At 35.9% G+C, this 23,475-nt stretch overlaps 5 protein-coding genes and 1 pseudogene across 6 annotated transcripts; 4 read left to right on the forward strand and 2 right to left on the reverse strand.

Annotated features, from left to right (window-relative positions):
* Window positions 1-310: 310 nt before the first annotated feature.
* On the forward strand, window positions 311-5,046 carry LOC140815309 (endoplasmic reticulum oxidoreductin-1-like). Of its 2 annotated transcripts, none has more exons than XM_073174435.1 (9): window positions 311-867; window positions 2,045-2,176; window positions 2,387-2,645; window positions 2,941-3,051; window positions 3,473-3,591; window positions 3,828-3,932; window positions 4,018-4,220; window positions 4,591-4,714; window positions 4,808-5,046. In XM_073174435.1, exons 1-9 carry the CDS (start codon window positions 694-696, stop codon window positions 4,994-4,996), a joined length of 1,416 nt encoding a protein of 471 aa, XP_073030536.1. In that variant the 5' UTR covers window positions 311-693; the 3' UTR covers window positions 4,997-5,046. The 2 variants fall into 2 exon arrangements, with proteins under 2 accessions (XP_073030536.1, XP_073030537.1); XM_073174436.1 differs by having other exon boundaries at window positions 4,811-5,046.
* Window positions 5,047-7,876: 2,830 nt separating this feature from the next.
* Window positions 7,877-9,847, forward strand: LOC140814088 (cytochrome P450 83B1-like). The gene is made up of 2 exons (XM_073172958.1): window positions 7,877-8,851; window positions 9,054-9,847. Exons 1-2 carry the CDS (start codon window positions 7,892-7,894, stop codon window positions 9,669-9,671), a joined length of 1,578 nt encoding a protein of 525 aa, XP_073029059.1. The 5' UTR covers window positions 7,877-7,891; the 3' UTR covers window positions 9,672-9,847.
* A 257-nt stretch (window positions 9,848-10,104) lies between these two features.
* On the reverse strand, window positions 10,105-11,433 carry LOC140814089 (CASP-like protein 2A1). The gene is made up of 3 exons (XM_073172959.1): window positions 11,175-11,433; window positions 10,972-11,089; window positions 10,105-10,487 (listed from the first exon to the last, which is right to left on the reverse strand). The coding sequence occupies exons 1-3, from the start codon at window positions 11,390-11,392 to the stop codon at window positions 10,215-10,217; spliced, it is 609 nt and encodes a 202-aa protein (XP_073029060.1). The 5' UTR covers window positions 11,393-11,433; the 3' UTR covers window positions 10,105-10,214.
* Window positions 11,434-12,540: 1,107 nt separating this feature from the next.
* LOC140815676 (uncharacterized) lies at window positions 12,541-13,280 on the forward strand. The gene has a single exon (XM_073174745.1). It carries the CDS (start codon window positions 12,606-12,608, stop codon window positions 13,278-13,280), a length of 675 nt encoding a protein of 224 aa, XP_073030846.1. The 5' UTR covers window positions 12,541-12,605.
* A 6,776-nt stretch (window positions 13,281-20,056) lies between these two features.
* Window positions 20,057-20,830, forward strand: LOC140815677 (agamous-like MADS-box protein AGL29). Its single transcript, XM_073174747.1, has one exon. The coding sequence runs from the start codon at window positions 20,057-20,059 to the stop codon at window positions 20,828-20,830; it is 774 nt and encodes a 257-aa protein (XP_073030848.1).
* A 1,336-nt stretch (window positions 20,831-22,166) lies between these two features.
* LOC140815678 (solanesyl diphosphate synthase 1, chloroplastic-like) lies at window positions 22,167-22,835 on the reverse strand (annotated as a pseudogene).
* Between the last annotated feature and the right edge of the window lie 640 nt (window positions 22,836-23,475).

A 23,475-nucleotide genomic window follows, 5' to 3' on the forward strand; every position in this document is an offset into this window, starting at 1 on the left:
TACTCTTAGTATAAAAAATTATAATTTTTCATGGATGACTAAAATAAGATATTCGACCACAAAATTGATCCGTAAACCTTCTTACAAGAGTTTTTAAGAAATAAAGTTAGCCCACTTTTATTGGGGCCTGGTTAGACTAACAAAACCACCACCTTAATCGGAAGCCCAGATACATTGTACCGGCCCTTACATATCCAATTCAAGATGCGCTATCCCCAGTGTACGTGGTGAAACCTTCATTTCCTATTGGTCCGATTATCGTCATTTCGTAACGGGTATATTCTTACAATTTACCTAGCTTCATTCGTGTTTCCAACGCGCTTTGTGAAATTGACACGTTTCCTATCGTACTCTCACGCGCCAGTGCGCCGATTGCGGGATCCCGACACTTACCGCCATACGCCAAAACCCGTTGGCATAGAAATCAGTATGTCGTCTCCCGCCGTCTGCTTTGACCCAAACCCAAGACCTTTTTTCCTCGACGAGTGTAATTCTAATGCCTTGATCGCTTCTATATATTACTTTCCATAATGCAATATTCATGTATAAAGCTCCAGATATTGGCCCACAAAATTGTAACGCGTTTGCTTATTAGAGGTATTTTGTATTTCTTGGCGGTTTTTTTTTTTGTCGATAAACACATACCGAGAGTATTCACAGCGGAACGAACTGTATGTTATGAGTTGATTTGGCATGGCGGAAGCTAAGGTCCTTGTGGATAATAACAAGAAGATAAAGAATTTAATAGAGGTGAAAGGGTGGTGGAAGAGGAAATGGGCTATAACAGGAGCGGTGGTGGTGTTAATGGTGGCGGTATCCCTAACAGTGAAGCATGATCGTGACCATAAATCTTGTAACTGTTCTCAGGTCCCTTCTTTTCCCTTATCGTTTTTCTTTTTCATTTTCGTTTTTCTTTTTCATTTTCCAGTCGTGCAGTTGAGCTCCTCTCTTGTTTATTATGGGATTCAATGCTTGATTTGTTCTCTCTCTCTTTTGCATTTATTTCTTCTTACGGCTGCTTGATTGTATTTCTGTTATACAAAATGTATACGCAGAAACGGAAAGGTAATCGAAAAAGAGAACAGTATTGCGATAAACAAAACAGCAGGACAGTGCAACAAGTAAAGCAAACCGAGGCTTGTATGAAATACAGTGTTCTTAAAACAGATTTATCCCCTCCTGTGCGTGCTGCGAGGATGAACGTGGACGTCTGTTTCCCAGGATACAACGGAAAACCAGTAGTACTGTAGCACTAGGCACGACCACGGCGAACTGAAAAAGTACCTGAACTTTTTCACGAGAGTAGAACAACAACAGGGGAACAGCAACCGGTGAAGCAGCAGCAGCCGAGACAGTTGGAAGCAAAGCTACGAAAATCAGAAAGCAGGGGAGTGTGTTGGATGATCTGAATGACTTGAGGCTGCACCTATATATAGGCACTCATATGGACAGTTACGGCTGGCCATTCGAAAGGCCAAAGGTCAGCAGCTGGAACACCAAAGGTTTTCAGGTACAACCCCAAGGGTCAGCTGAATCAGTTACAACACCAAGGGTCAGCTGAGATACCAAAGGTCTTGGTCCATAATTCCAATTTTCGAAAATTAAAAAAAGCCAAGTGAACCTCGGTGGGAAATTTTGCTTTGATCGGTCCGACATTCGACGCCCCAGGTCGCGTACGTACGCTTGCACACAAGTCAAGCCTTTTCCACTGCAAATCGGGCCCATGATTTGGGCCTCCCCTACGCCTGTGCGCGCGAGAGAGCCTCTTGACCAATCATTGTTACACTTCCACAAAGTGCAACTCAATATAAGTTCACCAATGCTATGTTCATTTTCCAATGTGAGACATTTCTCACTTGCCATCTATTAGACCTTGCTTGCTTATCTAATTTCCCATCCAAAGATCAAGCACAAAGCCCAATAACCTCTAAGTCCAACAATTTCTTCTTACGGCTCTTTGATTTGTGAATTTATCAATTTCCCTTGCTTCCGGTCGGACAGTAAGAAACTTTTTTTCTCAATATTTTACTCGCTTCTTGTGCAGGATTCCCGAAAATATACAGGCATGGTTGAGGAATGTTGTTGTGACTATGAAACAATGGACTCTATAAATGAGGCAGTTCTGCATCCTTTACTTCAAGAGCTCATTAAAACTTCATTTTTTCGATATTTTAAGGTTTGGCATCAACTTTTGTTACCAAATTTAGAATATTCTGAATGGTTTGATTCCAAAATGGTTTCTGTTAGAGATAAAACGATAACTTACAATTTGTTGGGATTGATTTGATGAAAACAAGATCAGAATCGTTTATTCACTAAATTAAAAATATCCATTTGATACTGCAGCCCGAGTCCTTAATCTAACGTAACTCATTAAATATAACAGGTTAAGTTGTGGTGTGACTGCCCTTTTTGGCCTGATGATGGCATGTGCAAGTTACGTGATTGTAGTGTATGTGAATGCCCAGAAGATGAATTTCCTGAACCCTTTAAGAAGGCGATCCTGTATGGTCTTCCATCAGATGATTTAAAATGTCAAGAGGGGAACCAACAGGATGTTGTTGATCGGACAATGGATTCAAAGGCCTTTACAGGATGGATTGAAGCGGATAATCCGTGGACTCATGATGATGAAACCGATAACCGTAAAATTTCTTTATCCTTTTCCTAGCATTCATATTATAATTATGTATTGCTGTTACTTGCTTTACAAATTTTTAGGGTCTGACCATCAAAAATAAATTGTGGTTGTCTCTTTTTTCTGTTAATCATGTTTATATTCCTCCGTAAATTCGAGTTGAAATTATCTACACCTTACAATAATAATTGAACCATTTGGATGCTTGCTGATTACAATCACTTTGTTTTAGTTGCTTATACTTTTTTTCAAGTGCATGGAGAATTAAGCTGATAATAAAGAATATTTTCTCTATTTTGCAGGTGAGATGACATATGTTAATCTGCAGTTGAATCCTGAACGATATACTGGCTATACTGGGGCATCAGCCAGGAGGATATGGGATGCTATATATTCTGAAAACTGTCCTAAATGTCCGTTTCTTATATCTTCGTTGTTCTATGGTTTGGATGTCTGAATTTTCGCAAACAGATTATAGCAGTTGCCTCATTAATCGAAGAGTTTTTTTTTTCTTGTTTCTCAGTCCTATATGATGCCAAATTGCCAATCATTCTGTGCGATGCTTATTCTTTACTTAATTTTCTTCTGGAGTAAATAAAGTAATTTTATTTAGCTGATGCTTTGTATAGTGCACAGATCAAGAAGTTCCTACACGTGCGTGTCCGATTCTTTGTTTCTTTGTTATTTTTTCGGTGGCTACCAAACCTGATTTCTGTGGCTGCACGCCGATTTTAGAAACAGTACTTGACTACTTGAGTAATAAATAGAAGTTCTAGATAATTCCCAAATTGTACTTGGACTGAACTTTCTTTTATTTATTTTTATTTATCGAAGATTCGTCTGGAGAAATTTGCCCGGAGAAAAGAGTGTTATACAAGTTAATATCAGGGCTTCACTCCTCAATCTCAATTCACGTTGCTTCAGACTGCCTGCTTGATGAAACTAAAAATCTGGTTTGCTTCAACTTCCCCTAGTATCGTCAAAAATTTAATTAAATTCTTGTTTTTCTTTTGTTATTTTTAGCAAATCTTTATCGAATTTCCTGTAAAAGTACACAGTTGAACTTTTGTGGCATTAAATTTTGCCTTAAAACTGGTTTTGAACCATTATTTCAACTCCGCGTAGACATGTAACCATCCTACTTGGACTGTGCTAACCGAAAATCCTTTTTTTATGTGTGCAATGTCAGTGGGGCAGGAATCTGGAGTTGATGTATGATCGCGTTTTTCGATTTCCGGATCATGTTAGAAACTTATACTTCACTTTCATGTTTGTTCTCCGAGCTGTGGCAAAAGTAAGCCTTTAATTTTTCTGGATTTATAACGATTTCCCCTAGTTATACAGGGTGTAATGTTCATTTCTCTTTGTATTTGATCTAGGCCGCAACTTACTTGGAGCAGGCAGAGTACGATACTGGTAACCTTGAGGAGGACCTGAAAGCACATTCTTTAATGCGACGACTAGTTTACAATCCCAAACTGCAGGCTGCATGTCCACTTCCATTTGATGAAGCTAAGTTGTGGCAAGGTCAAAGTGGACCTGAACTGAAGCTTGAGATTCAGAGGAACTTCAAAAACATCAGGTCTGAATTTAACTTCTTGTCACTGTATAGAATTATCATATATTGATTTTCACGAAATTTGATGCTTTGTTATTTAATGGATGATGGGTTTTTGAGTTTTAGGCAAATGAATTCAAAGATCGTGATATCTGCTTTAAAATTTGGCACTTTCTGTAGCATGTGTATAGTATGTCATAAATTCTATGAACGATTTGTAGTTTAGTATTTTTTGTGCTTGATTTTTATAAATCTTGAAAGCGTTGCTTCGCCTATGTTCTTGATATTACAGTGCTCTGATCAATTCTATGAACGATTTGTAGTTTAGTATTTTTTGTGCTTGATTTTTATAAATCTTGAAAGCGTTGCTTCGCCTATGTTCTTGATATTACAGTGCTCTGATGGATTGTGTTGGATGTGAGAACTGTCGTCTTTGGGGCAAACTTCAGGTGCTCGGCCTTGGAACCGCATTGAAGATTCTCTTCTCTGTTGATGGCAAGAACCAGCAAAACCAGCCTGTAAAGTTTCATGTGAAAAATCTAATAATCCCGTATCTATCGAAAACAATTTTCACAATCGATACATGCATTTCTAAATCTCTATCTTCTCAGCAGCTGCAGCTGCAAAGGAACGAAGTAATCGCCTTGGTGAACCTGCTTCATCGTCTGTCAGAATCTGTGAAGCTCGTCCAAGATATCGGCCCTTCAGTCGAGCAAACAATGGAGGGGTTCATATCATCACCGCCCGCAACAAGAAAGAAACGCGTGTTTGGCAAAGAATTCGCCAAGCAGTGTGTATAAATCATTGGCTGATACTCTTATATGAAATATAAATTACGAATAATTTTTTTTTAAAATAATAGAATATTTTGTGATTATGAAGAATTTTTTTTAATAACAAAATAGAATATTTAATAATTTGAGAAGAGTGATATTTATTTTTGGCTTATTGCAAAATACCGTGATTTGCATATTAGTTACTCTAAAATCATCTACTGCAATAATGTAGTAGTGTCTTAGTGCACACATTGCTATTTGTACAATTGATTTTTTTTGTGAGATCTGTGATTATTTTTTTTATAAATTTTTATTTTATAATAATGATGTAATTATATTAACACAAAAAGTAATGTGAGATGGTTTCATATGTCAAGTTTATTAGATGAATCTTTTATTTGGGTTATTTATGAAAAATATTACTTTTTTATATCAAAAATATATTTTTTTTATTGTAAATATGAGCATAGTTCATAAATAAAGATGAGTTGGTCTCATGTGAGGTGATATCACGAATCATTATCTGTGAGACGGGTCAACCCTACCAATATTCACGATAGAAAGTAATTTGGTTGAGTGAATTAAATAAGGATAGATTAATAGTCAAATATTTATCGTTAAAATTTTAAGTTGTTTTAATAATCGTTTTGACCCGATTTAAGATCCAATTTTATGGATAACTATTTGATTAATAAAATTGGATTTTAAACCGGGTCAAAATGATTATTAAAACATCTTAAAATTTTAACGATAAATATTTGACTATTAATCTATCCTTATTTAATCCACTCAACCAAACACATCCTTAGCATAAAAAGTAATATTTTTTTTCATGGATGACTCAAATAAGAGATCCGTCTCACAAAATATGACCCGTGATACCGTCTCACACAAGTTTCTTTCAATAAAAATATGTGAGATCGTATCACAGGAGACTACTTTTATATTAAATATGTCGTTTATAGATCATACTGTGTGGATATTTGAATTTTAGAAAGTGAGTGATGGTAGTTATGGGTAAATAATATATTTACTAAAATAAGTTTTATTGTATTTTATAATAAATGTTTTTTAAAAAAAAAAAAATTTTCAAGGTTGATATATGAATTTTTGTAAAAGTCGATTAATATCATAAAATCATATCACCATAGACCTTATAAAATTGATCTTCCATGGGTACTCCGGCCGCTTCCATGGGTACGTTTGTAAGTGTCAAAACGTCGGGTAACGTCCACTTATTGGATATAGTTTAAACGTTATCTCAATATGTGTCTGCGGAATGGCGTTAGAAATGTCAAACAGTGGACATATATATTATTAGATATAAGATATATATATTATATATATATATAGACACACAAAACATTATTAAGAACAAACAAAGCTCTGACGGCAACATAGATTTATGTTAGACTATGTTAGTAAAGTTGACTGACCTTGGAAGTCATTAAATTTTGGTGTTATAAGATTATTTTTTATTTATTAAAAGCCCACATCTTCTCAAATTAATAATTTTTTTATTATAAAAATATCATAAAAATTATTATAAAACTTTTTTTAAAAAATTTTCGAATTTTATTGTTTCCTCTATATTTTCTACACAAAATTTGTTTATATATATTATACATGTGGTGGCGAGGTATATAAATTAATGTAACGGAAGAAAAATTCAAAGGCGTAAAAGTAACGGTATGCCTCTAAGTTAAGAAAAGGCCTCAAGTCAAAGAATTTATTTATTTATTTATTTTTTTTTGAATGAAAATATTTTATTTTAGGCTTGATGTGAAGCACTGAAATATCTGGGAACCCCGTGGCCTCAAAATTTATCGTTTGAATCAGTCAAAAATAAATAAAAAAATATTATTGATTGAATCTTCAACACTGATTGTTTTAAAAATAGATCAGCCATTGAAAAATAAGCCACGATAACAAAAATCATATTCTATTTCAGTCTTTCCATACGTAATAATAGAAAAGGTTTTTCCATTGTCTCGATCCTAAAAATGAATGATAAAAAATACCACCAAAACCCAATACTTCAAACGAAATTGAATAAAATACTTCATATATAAATATGAAGTATTAAAAAGTATCTATAATTTCTCTTTCAAGACTTGAGTAGATTTCTTGTGAGACGATCTCACGAATATTTATCTGTGAGACGGATCAACCCTACCGATATACACAATAAAAAGTAATACTCTTAGCATAAAAAATAATATTTTTTTATGGATGATCCAAATAAGAAACACATCTCACAAATACAATCCGTAAGACCGTATCACACAAATTTTTGCCTCAAAGACTTATCCCCAACCTAAAGTAGTTAAGACCGTCTTTATATATATATATATATATATATATATATATATATATATATATATATATATATATATATATATATATATATATGAGACGTGTCAATTCAATATAAATTTAAAATAAAAATAATATTTTTGACAAAAAACTATTTCAATACTTTTTTGGATCGAATCAAGTTGATGATCAATATCCTAATGTATATATTCATATATTTCTTTTATTAATAATAGGCGTTCCACTTTCGAAAAATACAGTTCAAAATTCTGACCGGACTTTTCTAACCGGACGCACGTATGTAATGAATTATAAATAGAAGGTTGTATATATATTTTTGGTATAATTTAGTGGTAGTAGAATAAAATAGAGAAATTAATTTAATTTGCTAAAATCCTTATATTTAAATAATATTTTTTGATCACAATTTGGTGGGACAGGTACAACCTTTGCAGAGTTCAAATGATATGCCTGAGCGACTTCCCATTTATTGGTCGAAAATCAACCTTTTAATATCCCTTATTCAACGATTCTAGATGTTATCCTGCCATAAAAGTCGGCCTAACCAAATATTACCAAATTACCAAACCTCCGACGCTATAAATGACAAAGAAACTAAACTCGCCTTTTTGCAAAAAATCTTTGACTCAAAACACAAACCTTTTTCTGCACTTCAACATGATCAGTACCATGTCTTTCCTTCTCCTAGCACTATCTGTCTCGATAATTTTCCTTTTCAATCTCTTTAGACCAAAAAAATCTAAGGCTCGCCTCCCACCAGGTCCAAAAGGGCTCCCGTTGATTGGGAACCTGCATGAATTCGATCCCATGCATCCCCACCTCTACCTCTACGAACTCGCCAAGAAGCATGGCCCGCTCATGCGGATGAAATTCGGTTGTCGACCCGCGATTGTGATTTCTTCAGCCAGAGTAGCTAAATTAGCCTTGAAGAATAATGACCTAGCCTTCTCAGGCAGACCACCACTTATTGGCTTCCAAAAATATTCTTACAATGGAAAAGATATTACTCTATCTAATTACAACGAGACTTGGAGGGAAATGAGGAAACTGAGCTTGATTCATCTGTTTAGTGTCAAGCAGGTGGTTTCGTTTCGTCCTCTTCGAAAAGATGAAGTTTCTACCATGATCCAAGATATGATCAAGAAATCTGTTTCGTCCGAGGTGATAAACTTGAGCCGTGCTGCGTTCTTTTTAACTAATAGGATCATATGTCGAGCTGGATTCGGGAAGAAGTACGATGAGATGGGTAAAAGAAGGTTCGACGAATGTCTGAAAGAAACTCAAGAACTATGTGTAGCCTTCTTTTTTGGTGATTATTTCCCTTTCTTGGGTTGGCTTGACAAATTGACTGGGATGAATTCTAGACTTGAAAAGAACTTTAGGGATCTGGATAATATTTATCAAGAAACTATAGACGATCATCTTGATCCAAATCGGCCCGAGTCGATGAGGGGAGACATTCTTGATTTGCTGATTCAGTTGAAACAAGAGCAAGCCGCTCCAGTTCCAATTGAATGGGAAAATGTCAAGGGAATTCTCATGGTATGACTTTCAAATCTAGATTTATCTCAATACATATTTCAAAAAATTTAGAAAGCAAGTATTAAAATATTATATTATACCAAACTAATTATGTCCCTTGAACCATTTTCTACTATTACTGCGCATTAATTGATGACTCTTTAAACGATAATTCTCCGAGATTCTTGATTTTTTTGTTATGTGTGCTGAATTTTTATCACAGAATGTATTCATAGCTGGAACCGATACAAGTGCATCGCTGATAGTTTGGGCTATGACCGCTCTCATCAAGAAACCCGAAGTAATGAAGAAAGCACAAGAAGAAATCCGAAATGTGTTGGGAAACAAAGGTACCGTGGATGAAGATGATATCCAAAATCTTCCTTATCTAAAAGCAATCATCAAAGAAACACTAAGATTGTTCCCTCCGACTCCGCTCTCGGTTCCAAGAGAAACTATACAAAAGTCCACTGTAGATGGGTTTGAAATCCCAGAGAAAACCATGGTGTATGTGAATGTTCATGCAATTGGTTTAGATCCTGAATATTGGGAATATCCGACTGAATTTTTACCAGATCGATTCTTGAATAGTGCCATCGACTACAAGGGGCATGATTTTGGGCTACTCCCGTTTGGATCGGGTAGAAGAGGATGTCCCGGAATGAATCTTGGTCTCGCAACTGTGGAGCTTGCACTCGCCAATCTTCTTTACTCCTTTGACTGGGAACTGCCTCATGGAATGAAGAAAGAAGACATTGACATGGAAGTGTCTCCTGGAGTTACAAGTCACAAGAAAATAGATCTTTGCCTTGTGGGCAAATGCTACGAATATAACAATTAGTAAGATGGACTTGATATGGCATTTGAGTTACAGAGATGCATAAATGGCTGTGGTTTTCATTGTAATATAAACTGTGCGAGAAAATATCATTAGCGTTAGCCGTTAAGTAACCGCAATAAATATGTATCATCGTAATTTTCTCAAGTTGTCAACTCTTCCACTCCGTTTCATCGCAATTTCAGGACTCACAACTGAGACTCAAAACTACCCTTCCCTAGTTCCCTTCGTTACAAATTAATTTATAATTTTGCAGAAGTCGCTTCACGGAATTCTGTAAGTTCATGTTCAGCAAATTTGATACCATTTTAGATTCATGAACTAGAATTCATGAGCTAGTTTCTTGGCCAATTCATTAATTGATCTGTTCACAATGTATCAGAATTCAGGATTATATGAAGCAGCACAAGACTGTAGACACTACTCAAGAAAAATAAGCACGCAACAATTATTTCTACCTTAATATTATTATCCGTTGCAACCATTTTAGTATTTTACATATGGCTCTAACTTGTCAGATTCAGTCCGAATCATGGGTAGATCTCATCAAGTCTGAAAGGTGGCGATTTCAATCCCTTTATTAGTGTGCACCACGGGTGCGTCGAATTTGCTGAAAAGCCTGTAGGAGGAAATGATTGAAAGGCCAGCATAACAAAGGGTTACGATGAACGTGATGGCTATGGATGCAGTGGCTTTGCGGCAGAACCCGCCGAACGAGCTGCAAGTTTCACTCCATGTTATGGTCACGTCGCCTTTGTATGCTAAGTACACCACTTCAGTAGATATGGCTCCCGCGACAAGGATGATGTAAGTGAGCAGCTGCACTAAGCAAAGATCAAGCCATGGACATTTTCTTTCTGAATAATTTCATCAAGGGAAATGAGACTACTACTTAAATTTCAAATGAAAGAAAATAAAATTCTATACGTGAGAATTTTTAGACTAGTATAAGTTTTGCTCCGAAATTACATCAGATAATTCAAATTGACTAATTAAAAGACGTTTTTTGTTTGTATTCTACAAATGGTATCTGTTGGAATAATTTTGTTATTATAACATATTTTCTGAAAAAATCATAGAAATATTGAACAACGTCATACTTACTAGGGATTATTTTCAAACTTAAAAACAGAGTGCTTAAACGTGATTCTTCACTTTTCACTTGAATTGGAAAAATCAGACTCCATTTAATTCAAATCATTAATCTCTAAGTCAAAATTAGGTAGTATTTGCAAACTAAAGAAACGGAGTGCTTAATCACTTTTTTCCCGAGGTAATTGGATCCAATCAGTCGCAGGCAAACCTGGTCGAGGAGAAAGAAAACCCACGCCATGGACAAGTTGGACGGCCGGGGGACAGCCGCTGCAATAGCCGAAAGAAGGGAATAGCCGGCACAAATGCCACTCGCATGCACCAGATATCTACAAAAATTAATTGATTGATTTTACCATTTTATATACAACACATCCCAAAATATATCTAATTTCAAAATTTCCAGAAAATTACCTGAAGGCTCCAAGATCGGAATAAGACAAGGAACCATACTCGTTACTCTGTGAATTCTTGAGCATGACAACTAGCGCCACCACGCAAAGCCCCATCGGAAGAATCCTTAGCAGCGTCTCCGCCGTGCGCATGGTGGATCTCCCGCCGCTTCCATCAACCTCATTCGCACCCATTTCTGACGGGGAGGAACCTACCGGAATCGCACTATCTTTACTCATAATAACTCGAGAAATGGCCCTCTTTTTGACAGAAGTATACTAACTGGTGCAACCACACTTATAAATGCGAATGGGTGAAGTTTGGTGGTAAATTAAATGCCCATTAATGGAGACCACGCTTTCCCATGTAAGTAAAATTTTAGCTGATCCATGGACAAGTACTCGACATATAAAATCTTGAACGTTGTCATTTGCCTCGATTGGATATATTATGGTAAAAGTGACGAAGATGTGAGGATGCATGCATGAGTGCAGTGTCATATAATATAATTATATATATTATGTGTCTATAATTATATATCTTATTATGTGTGTCTATAATTATATATATATATATATATATATATATATATATATATATATATATATATATATATATAGTCCTATATATTCGAATTTTTTTGCAATATACCGAAATTTTTGTATTTATTGTACATACAAAAACTTTCGATATTGAAAAATTATACCAATATCGTATCTAAAGTTAATTTATATCCTCGATTTAAATAGTTTGCTTCACTAATTCCAGTGTTCACTCCTCTCCCAATGCTCTATATATGTGAGAATAATTTAACAATTTGGAATTTGAATAAAAATTATATGTCATGAATGTGGGAGTGCCTTTTGGTTCTCCACATTTTTGAGTTGGTTGTGGCTCATTATTGTGGAATGTCTTTTGACTTTCCACATTCTTGAGTTACTTGAAAACTTGTGGCTATTCATATTCTTGAGTTAATGGGAAGATTAATTGAGTTAATTAATCTTGCATGACTCTTGGTATGCTTTTTGGGGGCTTATAAATAGTGTGCTCATTTCCCCATTTCAAAGTGCATGAAAATCTTTTCTCTTTCAAGTATTCTCTTGCATTTCATATTGTTAGCTTTTCTTTTGGCCTCCGTTAAATCTCGGTGATAAAGTAAAGGTACGCTTTCAGTTCGTCATAGTAGTGTCTCGTGCTAAGTCACTGCTGGTTGTTTCGTTGTATCCTGGGAAACAGACGTCCAAGTTCATCCTCGAAGCACATCCCGGAGGGGACGAATCTGTTTTAAGGACACTGTATTTTCATACAGGCCTCGATTTGTTTTATTTTAAGCATTGTGCTACTGTTTTGTTCATACTACTAGTTCGTTGGTTTTAGTATACCTTTCTGTTTATTCCATACATTTTGCATAACAATCTTAAAACAGATTACTCATTACGTGTTGTTTCAGATATGGCTACTGAAACCAACGTGCAAAGGGAAACTGGTCATGTTGTCCCTCCTCAAGTTGTCCCTCATGGTACCCCACGTGCTGCTGCGGTTACTGTTTCAGCAAGTCACGGTGAAAAACCTGAGAAGTTTACTGGTGTGGACTTCAAAAGGTGGCAGCAGAAGATGCTGTTTTACTTGACGATGCTGAACCTGGCTAGATTCCTCACGGAGGATGCTCCTAAACTCAACGAGGGTGAGGGAGATGTTGAATCTGTTAGTGCGGTTGAGGCATGGAATCATTCTGATTTCTTGTGCCAAAACTATGTACTAAACGGATTGGCAGATTCGCTCTACAACGTGTTTTGCGAAAAGAAAACGGCTAAAGAGCTGTGGGAATCCCTTGACAGAAAGTACAAAACCGAGGATGCCGGGGCCAAGAAGTTTTTTGTTGGTCGCTTTCTGGACTTTAAAATGGTGGATTCAAAGCCGGTTATAAGCCAAGTTCAAGAACTCCAAGTGATTCTTCACGAGATTCACGGTGAGGGGATGACTTTGAGCGAATCATTCCAAGTGGCTGCTATTGTTGAGAAGCTACCATCAGCTTGGAAGGATTTCAAGAACTACTTGAAGCACAAACGAAAGGAGATGAATGTTGAAGAGTTCGGAAAGACGATTATTTTCTCCTGTTGCCGCTAAGGCAAATGTTGTCGAGCATGGCCAAAGCTCGAAAAAGAGAACATTTTCCTCCTCCAGCAAAAGGTTGAACATGGGACCCAAAGGAGGCGTGTCAAAGAAAAAGTCCTCCGGAAAATGCTACAACTGTGATGGTATGGGTCACAAGGCATCTGAATGTAAGAAGCCGAAGAGAAACCGAGAGGCGAATGTGGTAGAGAACATTGCTCATGAGGTTTCGAACATGAATCTCTGTGCTGTAATATCAGAGGTTAATCTGGTGGGTTCGAACACCAGGGAGTGGTGGATCGACACTGGTGCCACTCGCCATGTTTGCTCCGACAATGAGATGTTTGCTACTCTTGAGGAATCTGAGAATGGTGAAAAACTATTCATGGGAAATTCTGCCACTTCTGAAATCAAGGGTCAAGGGAAAGTTGTTCTGAAGATGACATCTGGAAAAGAACTGACTCTAAACAATGTGTTGTATGTACCGGACATTCGCAAGAACTTGGTATCCGGGTCGCTTCTTAACAAGCACGGTTTCCGCATTGTCTTCGAGTCAGATATGGTGGTTTTGTCAAAGAGTGGAATGTTTGTTGGCAAAGGTTATGTTTGTAATGGTTTATTCAAACTAAATTTAATGGCTATTAAGCCCGTGATGAATAAAGTTAACACTTTTGCTTACTTGCTTGAGTCTTCTTGTTTATGGCATGGTAGACTTGGACACGTTAATTATGATACAATTCGTAGATTAATTAACATGAAAAGCATTTCTGCATTCCAAATTGACAAACAACACAAATGTGAAACTTGTGTTGAGGCAAAACTAACGAGATCATCTTTTCGAACTATTGAAAGAAATAGTGAACCACTTGATCTAATTCACAGTGATGTATGTGATTTAAAAAGTGTACAAACTCGTGGTGGAAATAAATACCTCATTACTTTTGTTGACGATAGCACAAAATTTTGTTATGTGTATCTCCTTAAAAGTAAGGATGAAGCTATTGATAAATTTGTCCAATATAAGAGTGAAGTTGAAAACCAACTTAGCAAGAAAATTAAGGTGCTAAGAAGTGATCGTGGAGGTGAATATGAATCACCATTTGCTGAGTTTTGTGCTCAACACAGTATTAAACACGAAAGAACTGCACTTATTCTCCTCAGCAAAATGGCATTGCAGAGAGAAAGAATCGCACATTGAAAGAAATGATGAATGCGTTGCTATTAAGTTCTGGTTTACCACAGAACATGTGGGGGGAAGCTGTTCTAACAGCAAATTACCTTTTAAATAAGGTGCCCCGAAAGAAGCAAGATAAAAGTCCATATGAGTTATGGAAATGTAGGAGTCCTTCCTACCAATATTTGCGAGTGTGGGGGTGCCTTGCCAAGGTAGCAGTACCTACTCCAAAGAAAGTAAAGATAGGACCAAAAACTGTGGATTGCATTTTCATTGGATATGCTCAAAACAGTAGTGCGTATCGTTTTCTTGTATATAAATCTCAAATACCTGATATTCACAAGAATACGATAATGGAATCAAGAAATGCTTCGTTCTTTGAACACATGTTTCCATGTAAATCTAAGGAAGAACCAAGTTCATCCAAAAGATTATATGAAACAATTGATGAAGAACAAGAGCTTGATCAAGACATTGAACCTAGACGTAGCAAAAGAGCTAGGACTGAGAAATCATTTGGTCCGGATTTCATCACTTTCATGATGGAAAGTGAACCTCAAAGCTTCAAGTAAGCAATTAGTTCATCTGAGGGACCTCTATGGAAAGAGGCTATCAATTCCGAAATGGAATCAATTTTACAAAACCATACGTGGGAATTAGTAAATCTTCCTCCGGGAAGCAAACCACTAGGCTGTAAATGAGTTTTCAAAAGGAAAAAGAAATCAGATGGAACAATAGATAAGTATAAAGTCAGATTGGTAATTAAAGGTTACCATCAACGTGAGGGGTTTGATTACTTTGACACATATTCTCCTGTATCGAGAATAACCTCTATCCGTGTGATACTTGCGATTGCCGCCCTGCGGAATCTTGAAGTACATCAAATGGACGTAAATACTGCTTTTCTAAATGGAGATTTAGAAGAGGAAATTTACATGGAACAACCTGAGGGATTTTTTGCGACCGGTCAAGAAAATAAGGTATGTAAACTGGTGAAGTCTCTGTATGGCTTAAAACAAGCACCAAAGCAATGGCACGAAAAATTTGATAAAGCCATGATGGAAAGTGGATTTAAATTCAGTGAATGTGACAAATGTGTATACATAAAAAACACTGAAAATGGATATGTCATTTTATGTCTTTACGTAGATGACATACTTATCATTGGTAGTAATGATAAGATGATCAAATCCACTAAGAAGTTATTGAACTCAAGATTTGACATGAAAGATTTAGGCTTCGCCGATGTGATCCTTGGAATTAAAATCCATAGAACATCAGAAGGGATAGTCCTAAGTCAGTCACATTATGTTGACAAAATACTTGAGAAATTCAATAACGATGACTCTGCATTGGCTAGAACCCCGATAGATACCAGTCAACATCTATCAAAGAATCGAGGTAAGTGTATGTCTCAATTAGAATACTCTCGAGTCATTGGAAGTCTGATGTACCTAATGAGTTGTACAAGGCCAGACATAGCCTATGCAGTAAGCAAATTGAGTAGATTCACGAGTAATCCAGGAGTTGAACACTGGAAAGCAATTATCAGATTGCTAAGATACTTAAGGTACACTCGTGATCATGGGCTGCACTATACAAGATATCCTGCTGTTATTGAAGGATACAGTGATGCTAATTGGATATCTGATATGAAAGATTCAAAATCTACAAGTGGATTCGTATTCACTTTAGGAGGTGCAGCAATTGCGTGGAAATCTTCTAAACAAACTGTAATAGCCAGATCCACAATGGAATCTGAGTTTATAGCTCTTGACAAGTGTGGTGAAGAGGCTGAATGGCTGCGTCACTTCTTAGAAGATGTTCCAGGATGGGAAAAACCTGTGCCGGCTATATGCATACATTGTGATAGCCAATCTGCGATTGGAAGGGCACAAAATAATATGTATAATGGTAAGTCTAGGCATATACGTCGTAGACATAATACCATTAGACAACTACTCTCAACTGGAGTTATCTCTGTGGATTATGTAAAGTCAAAGGATAATATAGCGGATCCGCTAACCAAAGGGTTAAACAGAGAGTTAGTTGCAAAATCGTCAAGGGGAATGAGGCTCAAGTCTATAAAATAAATTGGTGCGAAGGAAAACCCAACCTACGCTGACTGGAGATCCCAAGAACTAGGTTCAATGGGACAACCTAATCGCATTAATTTGGAGAATCACTGTGGGGGTTATCCCTAGTCCATTCCTATTATGAAACAGTGAATGTTGAGGATAAGCTTACGGCTTTTAATGATTCTGATGAGAAGAATATAGAATCACCTATGTGAGAGAGAAGTGGGGCCGCTTCGAAGGAATTGCAAGGCTCAATTCTAGACCCTCTCGCAGAACCAGGCGTGTGTTCATGGCCAAAACGAACACAATCATGAGAACTGAATAGTATCAGGGAGAGTCTTGTGTGAAATATATCTTAATTTACATAAATGGCAGAACAGTTCAAGGACATCATGTCTACTGGTCAGCTAGTAAAGCAAATATATTTCATGAGGGAAGGTTCAAAGGATAACACCTACCTATCCTATGCAGGATTCAACTGTAGAACTTTGTCACCGAGATTTATATCAATTTTCATTCATGTGGGGGATTGTTGGAAATTTGAATAAAAATTATATGTCATGAACGTGGGAGTGCCTTTTGGTTCTCCACATTCTTGAGTTGGTTGTGGCTCATTATTGTGGAATGTCTTTTGACTTTCCACATTCTTGAGTTACTTGAAAACTTGTGGCTCTTCATATTCTTGAGTTAATGGGAAGATTAATTGAGTTAATTAATCTTGCATGACTCTTGGTATGCTTTTTGGGGGCTTATAAATAGTGTGCTCATTTCCCCATTTCAAAGTGCATGAAAATCTTTTCTCTTTCAAGTATTCTCTTGCATTTCATATTGTTAGCTTTTCTTTTGGCCTCCGTTAAATCTCGGTGATAAAGTAAAGGTACGCTTTCAGTTCGTCGTAGTAGTGTCTCGTGCTAAGTCACTGCTGGTTGTTCCGTTGTATCCTGGGAAACAGACGTCCAAGTTCATCCTCGAAGCACATCCCGGAGGGGACGAATCTGTTTTAAGGACACTGTATTTTCATACAGGCCTCGGTTTGTTTTATTTTAAGCATTGTGCTACTATTTTGTTCATACTACTAGTTCGTTGGTTTTAGTATACCTTTCTGTTTATTCCATACATTTTGCATAACAAACAAAAGCTGGTGTTACACTTGGATAGATAGAAAGACTAACTTTCTGTGTTTCCCTTTTTTTCTTGGCAAGAAGAATTCCACGACAATACTACTTTGATGATCAATTCATCTTCTTGTATAAATCCAGTACTTCAGCTCAGCCAAAAACCTGGTGAGCTGAAACTCTTCGAAATAAGTGAGTAAAAGAGACAATTTTGATCCTTTTTTAAATATATTTTGCTTCCAATGTCAACATTTTCTTGAACGACATACAATTTTAACATATAGCCGACAATTGTACAGAGAATACCACGTGTCCTTATCTTCATTAATGCAATAAATATTCTTGGACATGAACTAGATTCGAAAGTAAACGACTCTTAAAATTCGTGAGATGATAGATAATAATATGTGAATAATTTGTCTTTTTTTTCTCATGACATTGTCACAATGGTTTGACATTGATGCAGTGCACATATGTAGAGTCGGACCTCTATATATAAGTTATTGATGTCCCAATGAATAAAAGCTCAATAAGGCAAACAAATCAATGAGACCTTGCTTCACTTGCCCTTGCTCTCTCATGTCTCAACTCTCGCGTTAGATGTGGCTCCTTCACGTTTCATGGCTGCAGCATCTCTTCCCACTGCTCGCTACTTGTCGGCCGCTCTCGCCTCTCTCTGACTTATGTTCTCTCTAGTAAGGTAAATATTTTCATTATTTAAAAAAAAAATATGAGTTTGATTCTTGTTTTAATTTGTATAATTTATGGATTTTGATGAATGTTGAGCTATTTCTATTGTTTTGTACATGTTACTTGAGAATGATTGATTTTGTTTGAGGTTTTTTAAAATTTTAATACATAATTTAATATGTCGTTGATTAAAATTTTTGAGAATTATTCTATTTTTTAATCACGTATAGGTACAACAAAATAAAACTAAAAATGCCTCCTAAATATCGGTTTGAAGCTCGGAAAAGAAAAAAAAATAAAAAAAAGTGACATTAATTCAAAGTCAAGCTGGTGATATTAAGTATTAACAAATATTTTAGCAGAAGTAAAAGAAAGAGATGAATTAGTGGATAGTTTTGTCATTTGTGATTGAAGAACAACAAAACCCCATCAAGAGGGCTCATTTTTCAATTTTCGCCTCAAAAATCATTCAACACGAGTACGGTTTCTGCACTTATCTAATGTCACATCAGCGCTCTCAATAAATAAATAAAAAAAACCAAAGTTAAAAAAATCGAAAAATACATAATTAATATTACTACAAGAAAACACTGAATACACAACACTTAAAAGACAACGATATTTTGAAAAACCGTTATCTTTTACTTTTTAACAACGATTTTAGTGAAAACCGTTGTTAAAAAGCAATTTTTTTATGCAAAGACAAAACATAAAATCGTTGTGAATTATCGTGTTTTTTTTACAAACAACGACTTTGTTAAAACTGTAGTTTTATTTTAAAATAGCAAGTAGCAATGATTTTAAACAGAAATCGTCGGTAATAACGACAGCTTTATAAACAGCGACGGTTTTAAAAAAAACCATGGTAATATTTTAAATATCGACAGTTTACACATTTCTCATCTATCGATTACAGTCAAGACTCATTCCTATTGATACATTACTACCACTAATAGATAATTGACAAGTGGAACAAATCCGCATAATTGTTACAACCCAATAACAAACTAATATTCCTCCACAAAAGAATATATCTATCTATTAAATTCTCTCGATTCTTCTGATTAATTGGCCTGGATCATTCTTGCAAACTTTATGGTGGTAAAGATTAAACCTTGGTATAACTTAAATTAAACCTTGGTATAAAAATTAAACCTTGGTAAAAATTAATTAACCGTCACTATTACCAATTTTTTTTTTACAAAAAAAAACAACATATATACAAGATCAAAATTTTAATTTTATCATGTTTTTATTGACACTGTAGGGTGTGTCTTGCATTTCATAAATATGATATTGTGGTAGTGATGACCTCCGAAATTGGCTGTAAACATGATCTCAACTCACAACTAACTATATTGTACCGTTGATGATTTTATGATTCTTCAAAATCATTTATATATTATTAAAACGCATTCGATGTATATATATATATATATATATATATATATATATATATATATATATATATATATATATATATTCTAACTCTGACATTTTATAACTATTAACTATAGAAATTGTCTTAGTTTAATTTTGACCCTTGATTTCATAAATTAGAGAGGTGAGAGGAATAAATAGAGAAAGTCAAAATATTTCAACGAAGGAAAGGATTCTGTATTAATTATATATATCGAATATATGCTTCTAAAAATAATCACTCGAGATTTTCTTATAAATTCAGTCTTTTGATATTTTATGCTATTTACCATCACTTCCAAGAATATACCGAACATGTTGATCGCAAAGGACAACAGCACCACCACGTTGAAGAGGAAGACCACCCAGGGTCGGAAAAAGATTGAAATCAAGAAAATCGAGAACCTGAGCAACCGGCAAGTAACCTTCTCCAAGAGGCGGGTGGGACTGTTCAAGAAAGCGAGCGAGCTCTGCATCCTCAGCGGCGCAGAAGTAGCCATTATCGTCCACTCGCTGGGGAAGCGCGTGTTTGCGTTCGGACATCCCACGCCGGATGCCGTGGTCGACCGCTTCCTGAAAGACATGTCGGAGCCCGGAAGCGGCGGCGAGAGTTGGGAGAACTGCGCCTCCACAGCAAAGGCACGGGAGTTTAACAAGCATTATATGGATATGTGCAAGGAGCTGGAGGCGGAGAAGAAGCGGAAGGAGTTGATCGAGGCGCAGAAGAGGACTGCGGAGGGCTATGGGTACAACGTGGGAGGAGGGTTCTGGTGGGACGATCCAGTGGATTCTATGGATGTGGAGGAGTTGGAGCAGTACATGGCAGCTCTTGGGGAGTTGATTAATAATGTAACGATGAGAGCCAATGATTTGATGCATGCACAGAGTTCCAATTCTCTGTCGGTGCAGCCTTTGCCGATCACCACCTTTGCAGGCCTTTCAAGTCTCGACGTGGAGGGGTGCTCGACTTTCGGCGACACCACGTCGATTTTGAACCAGAATCCGGCTACTGGTAGCTTTGATTACGGTAACAATAGTAATTGTTGCATGTTACCGAACCTTGGTGATTTTGGACAAGGGATGGGGTGAACGCAACAAAGTTTCTGCTCCATTACTCGATATGAGTTTCAAATTAGTTTATGCTATAATTAATTTCGTTTAGGTACATAACATATTATGAATCTTTCCAGTTAGAGCCTTCGTTTTTATGTGGAAATATTGTTTAATTATGGGTTTACAGGGTCGACGAGTTTCATAGTTATTATCGAATTTAATGCCACACTTCCTCCAATCAATAGATTAATGCTATCTATCATATGAAATTTAAACAAGATTATTTATGTACATAGGAATCCCATAATCTATATTAATTATATGTGGAATTTAATTAGGTTGTTCGTTTGCAATAAAACTTTTGAATCAGCTGCTCATTTTTTATCGAATTAATTCGAGACTAAGATATAAAGAGTATGATTGATTTATTACCATATTTAAATGTGATTGCGGATAAGTAGTTATTTTTTATTTAAGATTGGATTAGAACTAAATTAGGACATAGATTTCTTTGTCGATTACATAGAAGGAAACACTTAATCCAATCTTAAAGTAGTACCTTTTAATTTTGGAGTATGTCTCACCTACATCTATATTCTTTGTTAATATTTGTCAACTCGTTTATATAATATTTTTGACATAAAAAATATTTATGTCACAAAATTGATTTGTATATCATAAGATCAGTTTTTGTGTTAATTTTGATGTCCACAAAACTTTTCTTTAATTTATTAATACTTTCACCAAATCAAAAGGTTAAATTCCTTGATTAATATGGATTAAAGTTTAGATCCTTAGAATTTTATCAGTGTATTTTTAATATAATTTTTATCAGTATATTTTTAATATATACAATCCCTTGTTTAATATATTTTTCAGTATATTATAAATTTATGGAAAAAAATTAAAACACAAACTATGCAATCAAATTAGATAAAAACTAAACAAAAAACTATTTAAGAATATATTTATTTTTATATAAATATCCAATATATAAAAATAATATACTCCAAATATGCGTAATGCATTATTCAAATTAAACACGAGTACAACGCCCATTTTGAGTTGATCTTTTTTCTTTGATTTGAATTAAGTTGATATTTTTCTCAGTTTTCAAAATAACCCCAAATATAGCCAATATTGCACAACATGAACTTGAACTTCATTGTCTCGTATAGGTTATTGTCCAATAAAGTGTGATATCAGCTACAGAAATTGCTCGAGAATACCTGTAAAATCTGCTGTTTCTTTTGATGCCACTTCAGTCAAATAAACATCTGCAATGGCAAAGACTTTGCCCCCAACGCCTTTTTCCATGAAGAGATTGATCTGACTCCATCAAGAATCAACTATATGTCAGCATATACACCAATCATTTTATCCGTCTCAAGTTAAATTTCGCCTTTTGTTCAAGTGCCAACTTGAAGGAACTAGATCAGGGTAGACATTGAAGATTTTGAACAGCTTCAACAGCCTTCTTTCTTGCCAAATCTTGTGCCCTTTCAATCCCACCACAGTTCTTAACAATATCAATGGCCTCTTCAAGAGAACCAGTATCGGAAAATTCGGATTCGATTATATCCCTCAGTTTTGTTTCTTTCTCCAATGCAAAGATCACGGGTGTTGTCAAATTTCCCTTTACTAAATCACTTCAGCAGGTTTACCTAGTTGCTCTGCTGATTCAGTAAAGCCTAGTATATCATCCACAACTTGGAACGACAAGCCCAAATTCTTCCCGTATTGATACATCTGCTCAATTGTATCAGCATTGACTCCACTGAATATGGCAGCTCCTTCCGTGCTAGCAGCAATCAAGGAGGCTGTTTTGTAGCAACTCTTGATTAGATATTCGTCAAGATCAACTTCACAGTCAACAAACCGGATGCCTGCTTTATTTCACCACTAGCAAAATCTTTAATGACCTGCAACACAATTCATCAAGTGAATTATGAACTTATCTCATGAGTTCACAAAAGCATATCAATTAGGGCAGTCTGGCCTCCCATTTGGGTCTGTCTGCCTTGTTATCATAGATAATCATAATAATTTTTTCTTTATATTTGCCTAAAAAACTCCGACTTCAAGAGATAAAAATTCATAAAAGTGGAATAGTATTCAGTACACCTGGCTGATAAGCTTCAAGATTTTCAAGGTGGTTCAAGTACCATGACGATTGTGCAAACATGAAATCTCCAGCCAACACAGCTATTCTTGTACCGTAAAGTTGATGGGCGGTTTTTCTCCCTGCACAGGAATCAGCAAATCGGAAGCATTCAAAGAACTTGGAATAATTCAGTGACCAGTGTTATACTACAGAATGTAAATGAAATATATCTACTGAAGCAATGCATAGAGATGGTCAGTGATTTAATGAAGGGATATGCCACAATTTTCTCAAGGAGTTGAGCTTAGCAAGCTAACCTCTCCGCAGGTCACTTTCGTCTAATACATCGTCATGTATCAAACTTGCGGCGTGGATCATTTCAATAATTTCTGCCAATCTTCTATGTTCTTTGGTGAGATCCTTGATTCATCAATGGTAAGCTATAAGCGTGTGGACTTTAGTTTTGCCATAAATTGGATGCCAAATTCTGCTTACTTCATACCAGCAATCCATGCTGGTTCATGAAGGCAAACCCCAACCTCTACGTATAAGAATGACAAACAAGAGGGGATCAAAC

The sequence above is a fragment of the Primulina eburnea genome, chromosome 15 (assembly GCF_022965805.1).
Source record: "Primulina eburnea isolate SZY01 chromosome 15, ASM2296580v1, whole genome shotgun sequence".
Lineage (NCBI taxonomy): Eukaryota > Viridiplantae > Streptophyta > Magnoliopsida > Lamiales > Gesneriaceae > Primulina > Primulina eburnea.